This window comes from Amblyraja radiata, chromosome 7 (assembly GCF_010909765.2).
Source record: "Amblyraja radiata isolate CabotCenter1 chromosome 7, sAmbRad1.1.pri, whole genome shotgun sequence".
Taxonomy (NCBI): Eukaryota; Metazoa; Chordata; class Chondrichthyes; order Rajiformes; family Rajidae; genus Amblyraja; species Amblyraja radiata.
The window spans coordinates 49,189,969-49,206,349 of NC_045962.1; the positions used below are offsets into that span (position 1 = coordinate 49,189,969).

General features: G+C 38.9%; 1 protein-coding gene across 4 annotated transcripts in view; it reads right to left on the reverse strand.

Moving 5' to 3' along the window:
- Window positions 1-16,381, reverse strand: part of itgb2 (integrin subunit beta 2) — a 97,728-nt gene that overhangs the window by 40,137 nt on the left and 41,210 nt on the right. For all 4 annotated transcript variants that reach the window (XM_033024432.1, XM_033024431.1, XM_033024433.1 and 1 more), the window contains exons 2-4: window positions 14,768-14,831; window positions 11,922-12,016; window positions 8,513-8,708 (exon numbers count right to left, since the gene is read on the reverse strand). In XM_033024432.1, the coding sequence (XP_032880323.1) occupies window positions 8,513-8,708; window positions 11,922-12,016; window positions 14,768-14,828 (352 nt within the window). In that variant the 5' untranslated portion in view covers window positions 14,829-14,831. The remainder of the gene's footprint in view (window positions 1-8,512; window positions 8,709-11,921; window positions 12,017-14,767; window positions 14,832-16,381) is intronic.

Here is a 16,381-nt window from a genome sequence, read left to right on the forward strand (position 1 = left end):
ATCCACATTATACTGCATCTGCCATGCATCTGCCCACTCACCCAACCTGTCCAAGTCACCCTGCATCCTCATAGCATCCTCCTCACAGTTCACTCTGCCACCCAGCTTTGTGTCATCTGCAAATTTGCTAATGTTACTTGTAATCCCAATCATTGATGTATATTGTAAATAGCTGCGGTTCCAGCACCGAGCCTTGCGGTACCCCACTAGACACTGCCTGCCATTCTGAAAGCGACCCGTTAATCCCTACTCTTTGTTTCCTGTCTGCCAACCAATTTTCTATCAATGTCAGTACCCTATCCCCAATGCCATGTGCTCTAATTTTGCCCACTAATCACCTATGTGGGACCTTATCAAAGGCTTTTTGAAAGTCCAGTTACACTACATCCACTGGCTCTCCCTTGTCCATTTTCCTAGTTACATCATCAGAAAATTCCAGAAGATTAGTAAAGCATGATTTCCCCTTCGTAAATCCATGCTGACTTGGTCCGATCCTGTTACTGCTATCCAAATGTGCCGCTATTTCATCTTTTATAATTGACTCCAGCATCTTCCTCAACATCGATGTCAGGCTAACTGGTCTACAATTACCTGTTTTCCCTCTCCCACCTTTCTTAAAAAGTGGGATAACATTAGATACCCTCCAATCCACAGGAACAGATCCTGAATCTATAGAACATTGTAAAATGATCACCAATGCTTCCACAATTTCTTGAGCCACTTCCTTAAGTGCCCTGGGATGCAGACCATCAGGCCCTGGGGATTTATCAATCTTTAGACCCATCAGCCTACCCAACACCATTTCCTGCCTAATGTTAATTTCCTTCAATTCCTCTGTCACCCTAGGTCCTATGGCAACAAGTAAATCTGGGAGATTGTTTGAGTCTTTCTTAGAGAAGAGAGATCAAAGTACGTGTTCAACTCATCTGCCATTTCCTTGTCCCCATAATAAATTCACCTGTTTCTGTCTTCAAGGATCCAATTTTGGTCTTAACTAATTTTTTCCTCTTCACATACCTAAAGAAGCTTTTACTATCCTCCTTTATATTCGTGGCTAGCTTACCTTCGTACCTCATCTTTTTTCCCCGTACTGTCTTTTTAGTTATCTTCTTCAAACCTCAGTTTCAAACCTCAGAATAAAGGATCAGATATTCAAAGGGCATTTGGACAGGTGCATGGACAAGAAAGGATTAGAGGGATATGGGCCCAACAAAGGCAGCTGGGATTAGTACAGTTGGCATCTTGTTGGCATGTGCAGGTTGGGCTAAAGGGCTTTTCTCTGTGCTGTATGACTCTATTTACCCCCATGAACATTCAACACGATCACAGCTGATTTACCTCAGCATATTTTCCTGCCCTTTGCCCATATCTTTGTTTTAAACACAATCAATAACTAAGCCTCTACAGCCCTCTGAGGAAATAATTCAAAGATTCATTATGCTTTTCTTCCTAAGTAAGACATACCAATTAGTTTCACACTGTGTCCCTTGGTCTCAACTCCTCATCCAGGGAAAACATACTTCCCATTTCTGAAGAAGGATTTCGACCCGAAACGTTGGAGTCTGAAGAAGGGTTTCGACCCAAAACATTGCCTATTTCCTTTGCTCCATTGATGCTGCCTCACCCGCTGAGTTTCTCCAGCATTTTTGTCTACCTTCCCATTTCTAGCCTGTTCAACCATTTAGAATCTGGATTTCAATTACAGTATTTCTTATTTCTTCTCAATCTTCCTTCAGATGACAGGCCTAGCATGCCAAGTACCAGTCTGGTGAATATTAATTGTAGCAAAATAACTTTAGGTTAGCAAACTCTTGTATACAAATCCCTAAGCAATAGAGGTCAACTAGAAAGCAATTGCCTTCTTAACTGCCTTCTACATCTGCATAAGAAGACACAAAGACACAGAATGCTGCCAGACCCGCTGAGTTACTCCAGCACTTTTTGTCTTTTTTTATATACTACCAGATGCAGTTCCTTGCTTCTACATTCTATGTCTGTATTTAACTTCTACTGAGTTGTCATAATGATACACAGGTCCCTTTGAACATCAATATTTCCCATCTCTCACCATTTAAAATTACTCAGGATTTCTGCTTTTCTACCTCACATTTTCCACACTGTAGACCACCTGCCACATTGTTGCCCATTCATTTAATATCTTTATCCCCTTGACGTTTCTTTCCATTTTTATAGCTATTCGTATTTCCACTTAGGTTTGTGTCATCCATTCTTTTGCACAAGAGCCAAGGTTGTTGTGGACTGATTGGACTGATTGGGACAACCCTGAATGGACTGATCCAGGATGGGGAAGAATCTGCCTACAGACAGGAAGTGACACAGCTGGCGGTCTGGTGCCATCGCAACAACCTGGAGCTCAATGCTCTTAAGACAGTGGAATTGATAGTAGCCATTAGGAGAGCTCCCCCTCCCCTCACCCTGCTCATCAACAACACCACAGTCACATCGGTGGAGTCTTTTAAGTTCCTGGGAACCACCATCACCAAGGACCTTAAATGGTGGGCCACCATCGACTCTACAGTCAAAAAGGCCCAACAGAGGATGTACTTCCTGCGGCAACTGATGAAGCACAATCTGCCACAGGCAATGATGGTCCAATTCTATACGGCCATCGTTGAGTCTGTCCTCAGCTTCTCCATCATGGTCTGGTTTGGCTCGGCCACCAAGCACGACATCCAGAGGCTGCAGCGAATCGTCCGAACAGCTGAGAAGGTTATTGGCTGAAACCTTCCCTCCATTGACGAACTGTACACTGCAAGGGCCAGGAAGCGAGCGGGTAAGATCATCTCTGATCCCTCTCACCCTGACCACAAACTCTTTGAATGATTTCCCTCTGGAAGGCGATTCCGGACTGTCAAAGCTGCCACAGCCAAACATAAAAACTGTGTTTTTCCACGAGCAGTAGCTCTACTCAATAACCAAAAATCTGTAGCCTCCTTTTGCTCTGGTATTGTATTTAATTCACATGTTTAATCAATAATGTTTTATTATTAATGTTTAATGTTTTATGTGTCATTCCTAACTGTCACTGTATGTCGTTGTCACTTGTGGGCGGAGCACCAAGGCAAATTCCTTGTATGTGAATACTTGGCCAATAAACTTTACATTCATTCATTCTCTCTCGGGTTCCAGAGCACTCCAGTGAGCTTTAAGGAATGAGGTAGACTCTTGTACATCCTACAAATTACTCACTAAACTGATAACACCGATTTGAGAACATAAAAACTTGCGAAACATGTAGTTTATATGTAGTCATTGTGCGTATCATGCAGGAAGGTTGGCCAGGAAACATTCTTATAATATTTCATCACAAAGGACCTGTGTCAGGACATGATATTCGAGTGAAAGATGTGCATATCTATTCGGAATTTCTGAGTGAATGACGAATCAGAATTTACCACAGGTATACAGGAGAATAAAGGAGGATCTAATTTGAGAGAATTCATATACCGACAGACTGTGTGTAATCTTAATTTACTGAATGTGGTTTAAAAAGACACTGAAGGCATTTAAAGGGTTCTGGGTTAGGTGCAATGTGGAGGAATAAAAATATTGCGAATTTTTGAAAATGACTATGTTTATGGAATGGAATTAATGCAGAGTGCTTCATTAATCTTGACTTTGCGTATTCATGGAATTGAATGTCCCTAAATAAGTACAACCAACAGCCTATACTTTTGAGACACAAGAGACTGCAGATACTGGAATCTTGAACATAAAACTTAGTACTGGAGGAGCTCAGCAAGTCAAGTAATAGTCGTGGAGGGGATGAACAGTTGACCTTTCGGTTCGGGGCACTTTTTCAGTCTGAAGAGGAGTCCTGACCTGAAACATCATTGTCCATTTCCCTCCACAGGTGCTGTCTGACCTGCTGAGTTCTCCCACCACTTTGTTCTGCAGCTTATACTTTGCATGTGCTTAGCAATAACATTGAAAGTCAATTTTCCCCACATTTGTTTTTGGAAAGGTCATAAGATCATAAGTGATAGGAGCAGTATTCGGCCATTCGGCCCATCAAGTCTACTCTGCCATTCAATCATGGCTGATCTATAGCTCCCTTCTAACCCCATTCTCCTGCTTCTCTCATAACCCCTGACACCCGTACTAATGAAGAATCTATCTCTCCCTGCCTTAAAAATATCAATTGACAGCCTCCATAGCCTTCTATGGCTAATTCCACAGATTCACCACCTTCTTTTTTATTTTTAATATATTTTTTTATTAAAGGTAATCAATTACAATGCTTCAAACAACTTTATATCAAATTAATTCAATTTGCATTAAGTAAAACACTAGTAATACTTATCTACTATTTTTTTAGAAATAATGATAGAGAAAAAATAGAACAGTTATAAATCATTAAGAGAGTGATTAAATAATAATTTGATTATATATAAGAAAGAAAAGAGAAACGAAAAAAAAAAAAAAAAAAAAAATTTGAGTAACCACAATATGTATTATTAATAACACTACTACAAGTGATAGTATCAATAAAGACATATATGTTAATTCCAATATAAAAATGAATTATTCTCACCAAATCCCGCAGGGTGCACGCCGAGCTGTGTCGCCAAGAACAGCTACTTCTCTAAATACTGTATATATGGAGACCATATCTGTTCAAAAGAATTATACTTGTCCAATAGGACAAATCTAATTCTTTCCAGATGTAACGTCTCCATCATCTCTGTTGCCCACATTTTGGTTGTGGGGGATAATGTTCCCTTCCAAAATTTCAATATGATTTTTTTCCCAATTATCAAACAGTAATCAAAGAAATTTCTTTGATTTACTGTAAGTGATAGATGTAAATCCGGAATTCCAAATATTATTAGCTTTGGGTTAGGGTCCAATTTAACTTTGATGACTTCAGAAATAACTTTAAAATTTCTGTCCAGTAATAATTCAATTTAGGACATGTAACGAAACTATGTATTAAATTTGCCTCTGCTTTCTTGCACTTATCACAAATAGCGGAGAGATTCGGAAAAATACTATTTAATTTAGTTTTCGAATAATGTAACCTATATAATACTTTAAATTGTATCAGTATATGTCTGGCGTTTAATGAACACCGGTGTATTCGTTGTAGACTTTCTTCCCAGTTTTCTTTTGTTATAGCCAATCCCATTTCATTTTCCCATGCTTGACGATATATTTCCGTTATTGGATTCTCCTTATCCAAAATGATGTTATATATATAGGCTATTAATTTTTCTGTATTTGGATGTAAATTAAACAGTTCGTCTAACAATCCTGCTTCTTTATTTTTATAATCTTGTGTATTGGATTTAATATAATCTCTAATTTGTAAATACCTAAACAAATGTTGTGGAGACAATCCATAAATATCTTGTAACTCCTGGAATAAAAGAAATTTTCCTTTTCTATAAAGGTGTTCTATCCTTGTAATTCCTAAATCATCCCATTGTTTAAACCCCCCATCTAATATAGCAGGTTTAAACGATGGATTATTCATAATTGGTAATCTAAATGAGAGATTATCCAAATGTAGAGTCTTAACTATTTGTTTCCAAATACGTCTATTATTATATATTATTAGGTTGTCTTTATAATATTTTTTTTGTACTTCCGTTGGTGCAAAAATTATCGAACCTACATTGAAAGGTAGACAGTCTTCCTTTTCTATATTTAACCATGTCGGTTCATGATCCATATTTACCCACCAGAAATTCATATTCTTAATCTGAACAGCCCAGAAATAATATAAAAAGTTTGGAAGTGCTAATCCTCCATTTATCTTAGCTTTGCATAGATGTTTTTTATTTATTCTGTGATTTTTATAATCCCAAATAAAACTATTGACAATATTATCAATTTTTTTAAAAAAAGTTTTCGGAAGAAAAAAAGGAATAGCCTGAAACAAATATAACAACTGCGGTAGAAATACCATCTTTATGGCACTTATTCTACCAATCATGGATATAGGAAGTGTTTTCCAATATAAAATATTTTTTCTAAGTTTATCTAATAGTTGAGGATAGTTGGATTTTATTAATGAGTTATGAGTTTTAGTTACGTTAATCCCTAAATATTTAAGTTTGTCTGTAACTACTTTTAATGGGTATTGTTGTAATGTATTTAGATTTATTCCTGTTATTGGCATAATCTCGCTTTTATCCCAATTAATCCTATACCCAGAAAATGCACCAAACTTAGTTATAATGTTTAGCAGGTTGGGAATACTAATTTCCGGTTTTGTAATATAAATCAAAACATCATCTGCATATAAAGAAATTTTATTAATTGTTGTATCAGTATTATAGCCATATATTTCAGGTTCAGATCTAATTTTTTCCGCCAATGGTTCTATCACCAATGCGAACAATAAGGGTGATAACGGACATCCCTGTCTGCATCCCCTAGAGAGTTTGAATTTGGCTGATAAAATTTGGTTAGTCAAAATTCTTGCCATAGGATTCGAGTATAAAATTCTTACCCATTTACAAAATCTATCCCCCAATTGAAACTTTTCCATTATATTAAATAAATACATCCATTCCACCTGATCAAACGCTTTTTCTGCATCTAGTGATATAACCGCTAGTTCCGTATCTCGTATTCTTTTTGAATATATAATATTAAACAAACGTCTGAGATTATGGGATGAGTAACGTTTTGGGATAAAACCTGTTTGATCATAATGTATTAATTTAGAGATCACTAAACTTAATCTCCTAGATAAGACCTTAGTTAATATTTTTTGGTCTGTATTTAAAAGGGCAATCGCTCTATATGATCCAGGATCTTCCAAATCCTTATCTACTTTAGGGATGAGTGTAATTGTGGATTCATTTAAAGATTCTGGTAATTTTCCTTGGTCATATGCATATCTATACATTATTTGTAATCTTGGGGAAATCAGATCTTGAAATTTTTTATAAAATTCTGCACTCAGGCCATCTGGGCCCGCTGCTTTTCCGTTCTTTAGCGAACTAATTGATTCTATAATGTCTTTTACTGTTATTTCAGCATTTAACAATTCTCTACCTTCCTGATCTAAGCTATTGATTTGACATTCTTGTAAAAATATTTCCATACTATCTGTTTGTCCTGTTAGTTTTGACGAATAAAGATTTTTATAATATTGTAAAAATCTATCATTAATATCTTTTGGAGTAATTAATATATTTCCATACTCAGATCTAATTCCGTGTATCATCTTCTCATCTTCTAATTTTCTAAGCTGTCGTGCTAGTAATTTTTGTGGCTTATCTCCAAATTCAAAATACACTTGCTTAGTTTGTTGAAAAAGTTTAATCACTTGATTAGAATATATTTTATTTAATCTATATTTTACTGATGCAATTTTATTACTTAACTCTTTGGAAGGCTGTTTTATATTTTCATTATCTAGACGTTTTATCTCATTTTCTAAATTTTGTTCTATTTTTCGATTTTCTTTATTGAGATGTGCTTGTGCGGATATTATTGCGCCACGCATGAATGCCTTAAATGTGTCCCAAAATAGTGATGGAGAAGTTTCAGGATTATCATTAGTTTCAAAAAATAATTTAATCTGATCCATCACATATTTACAACAGTCATTGTCCTTTAATATCTGAGGGTTAAATCTCCAGGTAGTAGTTTTATTAGATATATCTTTTAATTTTATCTTAAATGTTAATGGCGCATGATCCGAGATGATAATATTATGATATTTTGCATCATACGTAAAAGGAAGTAATTTAGAATCTATTAAAAAATAATCTATCCTCGAATAGGTTCCATGTACGGGCGAGAAAAAAGAATATTCTCGTCCGGATGGATTATCTAACCTCCAGATGTCTTTAATATTAGATGTATTGATAAAAGCATTTATGAATTTACTTGATTTCGAGGCAGCTTCACCACCTTCTGGCGAAATAAATTCCTCCTCATCTCCTTCCTAAAGGAATGTCTTTTAATTCTGAGACTATGACTTCTAGTCCTAGACTTTCCCACTAGTAGAAACATCCTCTCCACATCCACTCTACCAAAGCCGTTCACTATTCGGTGTGAAAGGTGTTTGAAGTAAGGCATTGAATACAGTCCTTTTGACACATCTGCTGAGAAATTCATCTCCTGTCATTGGCACTTGGTGAGGAAAGGCTCATTGTGGTGTATTCAGCACCACCATTTGGAAGTGAATTGCTTGGCAAATGTTTTTTTAATATTTAATCATAGTTAGCAGATGGCCCCATAGCAGAAGTGTCCACGTCGCAGGGCTGGAAACTGGAAGTATCCTGAGCTAATTCTGCTACCACCATCATCTATTGCGACAAGAGATGAATTCCATCGATTGTCGTGGAAGCTTGCGTCCTTTTCAGGACGGACGATGACAGCGAGGTGAACATTTGTAACAGGATGGACACAAAAAGAAGAAGATAGTGTGCAGATATCTTGAAGAATGCTAACTGCTAACAGTTTATTTTAAACGTGTACATATGAACATGTTAAACACATAAAATCTATCAATATCCTGGGTGTTTACCTCGTCGCAGATTCAGTTGAACCCTTTGGGGCCTTATTTGTATCACAGTTTCTCCATGTCTTCCAAGTGGAATGTTCACATCCACATTCATCACATTTTCATGATTAATTATATGAACCGCTTCACAACCTCTTTTCTTGAGTTGTTCATTGGAATCACACCGTGCAGAATTTGGTTCTCCAGGCTTGGTGAAATTCTACATCAGAAATATCATTATAATATGCAGAAAAGGTCAATGAAAATATCAAAGGTTTCAAAGGTCTTTTATTGTCACATGTACCAATTAAGGTCCAGTGATATGCGATTTACCATGCAGCCACACGAAAAAAAAGCAACAAGGCACACATCTACATAAAAGTTAACATAAACATCCACCACAGCGGATTCCCCACATTCCTCACTGTGATGGAAGGCAAAAGCTTCTTCCTCTTTATTCTCCAGCGGTTGGGGCAGTTGAATCATCCATCGGGGTGATCGAAGCTCCCGCAGCCGGCGGTCCAAGCTCCCGAGTCGGGGTGATCGAGGCTCCCGCAGCCGGCGGTCCAAGCTCCCGAGTCGGGGTGATCGAAGCTCCAGCGTCCTGCAATTTGGAGTTCCCGAAGTCGGTCTGCCCGAGCTCCGTGATGTTAAGTCCACAAGCACCCACAGATAGAGCTCCGAGGTCAATCCCTGGCAAAGGGATTGCGGGCTCCGCGATATTAAAATCCCGTAGGCTCCCAGTGGTGGAGCCCTCAAAAGTCGGTCTCCAGCAAAATTCCATCTACGTCGAGATTAGAAAAAGGTTCCCCCAACACCCCCCACATAAAACAAGCTAAAGAACACTAAAAACATACATTTAACACATGCTATTAAAACACAAAGAAGGAAGGGACAGACAGACTGTTGGCGAGGCAGCCATTACTGGCACCACCCGGTGGTCAGTTATATAATCAATAATAAAGGAAAAAGAGGACACAAGTGTCATGACTAGTCTCATGACTAATTTTATGATGAAGTACATGTACAGTCTTAGCAAATTTAGGGAAAACAAATAGGTTCATAGGTAAAATCAATCTATTTTTGAAAATGGCCATCAATAGTGCCCATTTTTAGCTGGTGGAATTAGGCTTCATATCTAGGTTAAACGTGTGTTTCTTCAGATTTAACTGATCCCGTATTGGTAATGGAATTCTCACTAAAATTGATAATTGAGAAATAGGATTCAAAACTTGATAGAATCAGTCACATTAATTTAATTGCTAGTCCTTCCAAAATAATTTGAATAGCTTTTGATTTCAATTATTACTTTATACTATTGGCCTTGCACTGTATCAAAAGTAGTACTTCAACACACTATCTTAAATCGAATTAGTAGAAATTATTGAATTAAAGACTGAAAGGCCTTTTCAGTTTGGGCAGATGTGTCAGATTTTCTTCTTAAGGAATTCATAATTGGTGAGGATAGCATCCATAAAATTAATTTATGCCAATTTGTGTAAATAACATATTGACTAAAAGTTGCACACTTTGAATACATGACGGTGGAAATCAGATGGTGGAACACAAAGTCTTGGGAACTCAGATGATTTGAGAAGTGTAATTAGGTCCAGATCTAGTTATTAATCTACAGTATGACTGTTTAGACAGCTGATGCAGCTGCCAAACTCTCTTTAAGTGGAATATGTGCTGGGCATCCTAAGAATGGGAAAGCATTCATTCTGAATTGCTTGACTCAGATTCAAGAAAAATCGAAACATCAAGTTAGAAAACACAGGCAACAGAGAGCCCTTATGAACAGGGCAAGAAACGATGTCTCTTAAATAATTAGGCTAAGAATTCTTATGGAGCACAGAGTCTGAATCACAAAATATCAACAGTTAGAAAAGTAATGTCAGTGCCAAATCATTTACTGAAGCCAAGATCAAGAGAGGGCAAAATGTTAGAACAAATCAAAAGCGAGAAAAGGAAGAAAGATTAAAGATTGTTTTTGTTCCTTCGCTCCATAGATGCTGCCTCACCTGCTGAGTTTCTCCAGCATTTTTGTCTACCAATGAATTAGATTTCACAGTTATAAAATTTCACTTTTGGTGGCAGAGAGGTATTTTAGTTTAACATTTTTCAATTTCTGATAAGTCCAGTAACTATGTACGGGCCAGAATTTCACAGCCTATATTTATTTTGGAGATGAGTGTTTCAGCAAGATAATTATACAGTTGTTTTGTATTGATTGAAGGATACAGCATGGAAATAATCCCTTCAGCCCATCGAGTCCAGAATGACCATGGATCACCCATTCACACTAGTTCCGTTATCTAACTTTCGCATCTGCTCCCCATTCACCAGCGGCGTTTTACAGAGGCCAATGAACTTATAAACCTATTCATCTTTGGGATGTTGGAGGAAACCTGAGCATCTAGAGGAAACCCATGAGGCGTGGAGAGCGTTCAAAATCCACACAGATAGCATCTGAGGTCAAGAGTAGCCATCTGGCTGGCTGTGGAGCAAGCTAGATTTGCTGATCACTGTATTATGATATGTATTATAATGTTTATTATGATCAGTGTATCTTGAATCTGATATTATGGGAAGGATCGTGGGAAGAGGCAGGGTACGGCTGCCCACTCTACACCTTTGGATGACGTCAGTTACCAATGTATTGAATTTGAAGAAGAATCCCCTGACCTGAAATGTCACCCATCGTTTTTCTCCAGAGATGCTGCCTGACCCGTTGAGTTACTCCAGCACTTAGTGTCACATTAGTATCACCAATGAGTTATTGTGTCACATTGGTATCACCGATGAGTTATTTTATTGTCGACCACAATTCTCAACTGGTTTTACTCAGGTCAAAATCCTTTAAAAACTGAAGTAAAGCTTGCATAATAAATGACAGATCATGGTAATGGTCTCCATTGGGACACAGTCCATTGTAAATAGGATGCATTACTGTTATTTGATATTGCAGTTTTTGTCCTAGTGATGGGTTTGAATTCGAATACTACATGGTGGTTATCTTGCAGAAACACTCATCACTAAAATAAATACAATTCCGTATAATTATTTGAAATGTCAGTCATTTGAGATGCATACCAGCCAAGGGGAACTCCCCGTCCTTTTCCCTCTCACATAGTCCAACATAAAATATTAAAGCATTATTAAAGAAACATTAAACAATATTAAAGGTCTGAAGAAGGGTCCTGACCCATCTCCTATCCATTTTATCCAGAGATATTGCCTGACCCGCTCCAGCATTTTGTGTCTATCTTCAATATTAACGAATGTGTAAGGTTTTTAGAATTTATGTAAACTCATAAATATAGATTGTCCCATTTTCTATCTGGCAATTCACTGCTGGTAAAACTTAATGCACTTTCAGATATGGATGTGGATCAGACATTGAAAACTGTCCTGTTATATCAGAGAAACTTACCAGTGCCTTACACCAGGCACAACCTGGTCCTAAATTGATGCATTCCTTGCAGAACGCTTCTGCTTTTGTGGGATTGCATTTGCCTTGGGATGATTCTGACAAACAAGAAAAATAAATCAGTTTCTATTACTACTGACAACAGTTACAAAAACTCCATGTTGGAAATATGATAATTGACACAGGATTATATTGTATTCCTCCACACCATCATAATGGAACATGTTTTTTATTCATCTTCATGGAGATTATGATCTCGCCAAGGTTAAGAAGGTCCATAGAAGATCTCTGTCACTGATGGAGGTTCAGTATTCAGAACGTAATAGAAGGTCTCTTATCACCCATGCTCTCCAAGTCTTCTATTTATTATGTTATGGTCACATCCAATTCGCATCCTCCAATGGCTCCCTCCACAGCAGCTGACAATCACTTGATTTATCCAGGAAGATAAATCAAATCTAACTGGATATATCACAATGGAATGGAAAGTAGAAAACAGTGCTGAGAGAGGATGTTGAATGTTACATAGAGTGATGAAGATGGGAAGTGGGAGGGGGAAATTTTTGACCACCTTATCTACCTGCGACTTGACCATCAAGGAACCATGCACCTGCACTCCTAGATCCCGGGTCGGGGGAACTTTTGTATCTCAGAAAATCTGGGTCTTTTACATGTGTTCGGGAAGCACCATCTAAATGTCTGGTTGCTGTCAAACTTTGAGAAAGATGGTAAAAGGCAGGGGGAGTAGGCCAAAGGGGTGGGCCTTTTGATTAGATTTGATTCGTGAGGCAATTATTTTGGGAGAAAAATGAATAATAAGGATTATAACACTTAACTGGAATGATGAGTTGGGCAAACAGTATTCTGTCTTGGTGGGGAATTAATTTCACTCAGTAATTCTGATTGGAATGCCCTGGATATTTTCATGCATGATTCACCTCAGCATGTCTGGCATTCTCCCACTCTTAGTCACACACCCAATGACAATTCAAGTTATGCATTACACAGGTCTTCCCGTAACAATGTAATATGCAGCTTCTGAGCAAATCCGTTGAGCTTCATTGAATAGTCACAATGCAAGGATTAACTTTGAGATGTCATTTTAAGTATCTGCCATGTAATGTCATCTCGTACACTGCTTCTGCGAACCTCAGTTTTCAATATTTAAGGTAGTAGTAACCACATCAGTATATGCTCAGGAAGGCACCTTGGTAGGCACTGCTAAATGGACAACGAGCCTATTTCCATGTTGTATAATTGTGTGACATTAGGTAATAAAGGGGCATGTTGTTAGGAATGACACTGATTACATAAAAAAGGGTAGCTGGAAGATTTTAGTTTTCCTGTATTTTTCACCCATGAAAGTTTCACTCAGGAAATTGTGCATAACATTCTGTCTTATTTTCCAGAGCTGTGTTGCTGAGGTACAATAAGACATTAAAGTGAGATTGCACCTGACTTCTCAGGTGGACTTCACAATGCTCACAGTACTATTGGCTCCATGGAAGGAAGCAGAGGGTGATGGTGGAAGGTTGCTTCTCCGACTGGAGGCCTGTGACTAGTGGTGTGCTGAGCCAGTTACAGTTTGTCATCTACATCAATGATTTGGATGAGAACATACAGGGCAAGATTAGCAAGTTTGCTGATGATACAAAAGTGAGTGATTTTACAGATAGCTAAGATGGTTGTGAAAGATTGCAGCAGAATCTGGATCGATTGACCAGATGGGCTGAGGAATGGTTGATGGAATATAATACAGAGAAGTGTGAGATGTTTTATTTTGTGATGTCTAACAAGGGCAGGACCAACACAGTAAATGGTCGGCCTCTTGGGAGCTTTGTAGAGAAGAGGGATCCAGGAGTACAGGTGCATGGTTCCTTGATTGTCAAGTCGCAGGTAGATAAGGTGGTCAAAAAGGCTTTTGGCACATTGGCCTTCATGAGTCAGAGTATTGTGTATAGAAATTGGGAGGTCACATTGCAGTTGCATAAGACGTTGTTGAGGACACATTTAGAATATTGTGTTCAGTTCTGGGTACCATGTTATATGAAAGATATTGTCAAGCTTGAAAGGGCTCAGAAACGATTTACGAGGATGTTGCCAGGGCTAGAGGGTGTGAGCTATATGAAGGTTGAGTAGGCTGGGTCCATTTTCCTTGGAGCGCAGGAGGATTAGGGGTAATCTTTTAGAGGTGTACAAAATCATGAGAGGAATAGATCAGGTACAGTAGATGCACAGAGTCTCTTGCCCAGAATAGGGGAATCGAGGACCAGAGGACATACGTTCAAGGTGAAGGGGAAAAGATTTAATAGGAATCCGAGGGGTAACTTTTTCACCCAAAGGTTGATGGGTTATGGAACAAGCTGCCAGAGGAGGTAGTTGAGGCTGGGACTATCCCATCGTTTAAGAAACAGTTAGACAGGTACATGGATAGGCCAGGTTTGGTGGGATATGGACCATGCGCAGGCAGGTGAGACTGGTCTAGCTGAGACATGTTGGCCGGTGTGGGCAAGTTGGGCTGAAGGATCTGTTTCCACACTGTGTCACTCTATGACTCTATTGTGAAGATGAGCAAGGGTATGTTTCCTTTTATTATACCCAATATTTTATACACAACCAAAATCAATCTCAAGAACATGTAATCTGTCCGTTGCCATTTTGTGCAAGCTTGCTATGAAAAAACTAGCTCCTTTCCTTTCCAATGTTTCCAGAAATGAAAGCACTCCAAAATTATTTAATTGACCATTTCCATGCGCTTGTGGCCCTAAAGAGCACCATATAAATGAAAGCCTGCCTTTCTGCTCCTCAAGTTACATTTCCAAATCCATGTGAATTTCACATTTACTCACCAGCCCATTTTGTTTCGAGTACCAAGGCCAATCCAAACAGAAGGAGGAACCACTTGATCATTTCCTGTAATTTTAAAAGAGAAATAGACACATTATAACCTCCAGTAGAACCTGAATATTACATTTTGAACAAACATATTCATTAGTATAGTTGCACTTTTATTCAGCATTATCCACTGAAGCATATTCCATTTAACTGGATGTGAAGGTTGATGACCGATGGTGCCATGGTTTTCAGAAATAGTTTCACTTTGTTTCTTATGAAGAGAAGATATCTTTCAACCAGAATTTTCTTATCATTCTCCTCCTCACAGTTTACTACACCTCTTGTGTTGTTTCAAGTGCTGATTTGGATCTTATGACCAATGCACCCAAGACAAACCTGCAAAGGTGAAAAAACTCATCTTTTTACCAGTGTTTCGAATAGTTGCCAATGTGTCCAGTCTTGAGTTTGAGTGGCAGGTATGTTATCTATTGAGAATCCTAGGTTGCACCGGGTTACAATGTTCCTTCTAGACTTTCGTTGCGCCTCATATGAGACTTTCTATTCTAGGTTGGGAGAGTAGAAGTTTGACATTATCGTGATGTCGCTGCACCAGTCTTGGTTGGTATAGAAGCATATTCTACTACCTCTTGATTTCCCCGCTGCCTCTACTCTGCGAAGTTGGAAGCCAGCCAGTTGCAGCTCGCTGTCCGGGGTCGACTCACAAAGCCAGGTCTCGGTGAAGCACAGGGCAGCGGCAAGAGAGAAGTCCTTGTTTGTCCAGCGCAGGAGTTGCAGTTCGTCCACTTTGTTCTTGAGAGAACGTACGTTTGCCAGGAATATGCTCGGGAGTGGTGTGCGTGATCCTCGTCGCCGGAATCGGGTGAGTGCTTCAGAGCGCTTCCCACGGGTCCTCCTCCGTCTAAAGACCTTGAACGCAGCCACAGTCCCGCCAACGAGTATGTCCAAATAATCCAACGAGTGAGAGAAATCCGGAACGATGTTTGGAGGTCTGTAAGTCCGATGTTAATGAGTACCTCTCTCATGAAAGTGATCTTTGTAGGATTTTCACAGACAACACAAACGAACAAACACATACAAAACAGCAAGGAGCAGTACACCGTGGCAGCCATCGTCGGCGCAAGCAGCAGCAAGCAGCTGATAAATATACAATGGAGATCATATGATTGAATTACTTCATTCATGCGTAAGCTGGAGCATGATATGCAGAAACTCAAGTAGGTAGATCAACCATTGTAGTGCCAAGTCTGTAGTGGTTCAGTTTTGAGGTAAGGTTGTGGTTTGGATTGTGCAGGGTGGTTCCAGAACCCGAGGGTTGATGGGATGATGCTGTCCATGAATCTGGAGGTAATAGTTCTCAGAGTCCTGCACCTTCTCTCTGATGGTGGCAGCAAGATGAGATTGTGGCCCGGGTGATGTGAATCTTTGAGGATATTAGCTTCATTCTTGGGTCAATGCTTTCTCTAGTCCCCTTCAGTGGTCGGGAGGCCAGTACCAGTGATGGACCAGGCAATGTCCACCACTTTCTTCAGCCTCCTTTGTTTTTGAGCGTGCAGCATAGGATAACTTTTTTTTGTTCACGTTGCTTCCCCTGTGCCCATGGAGTTGCA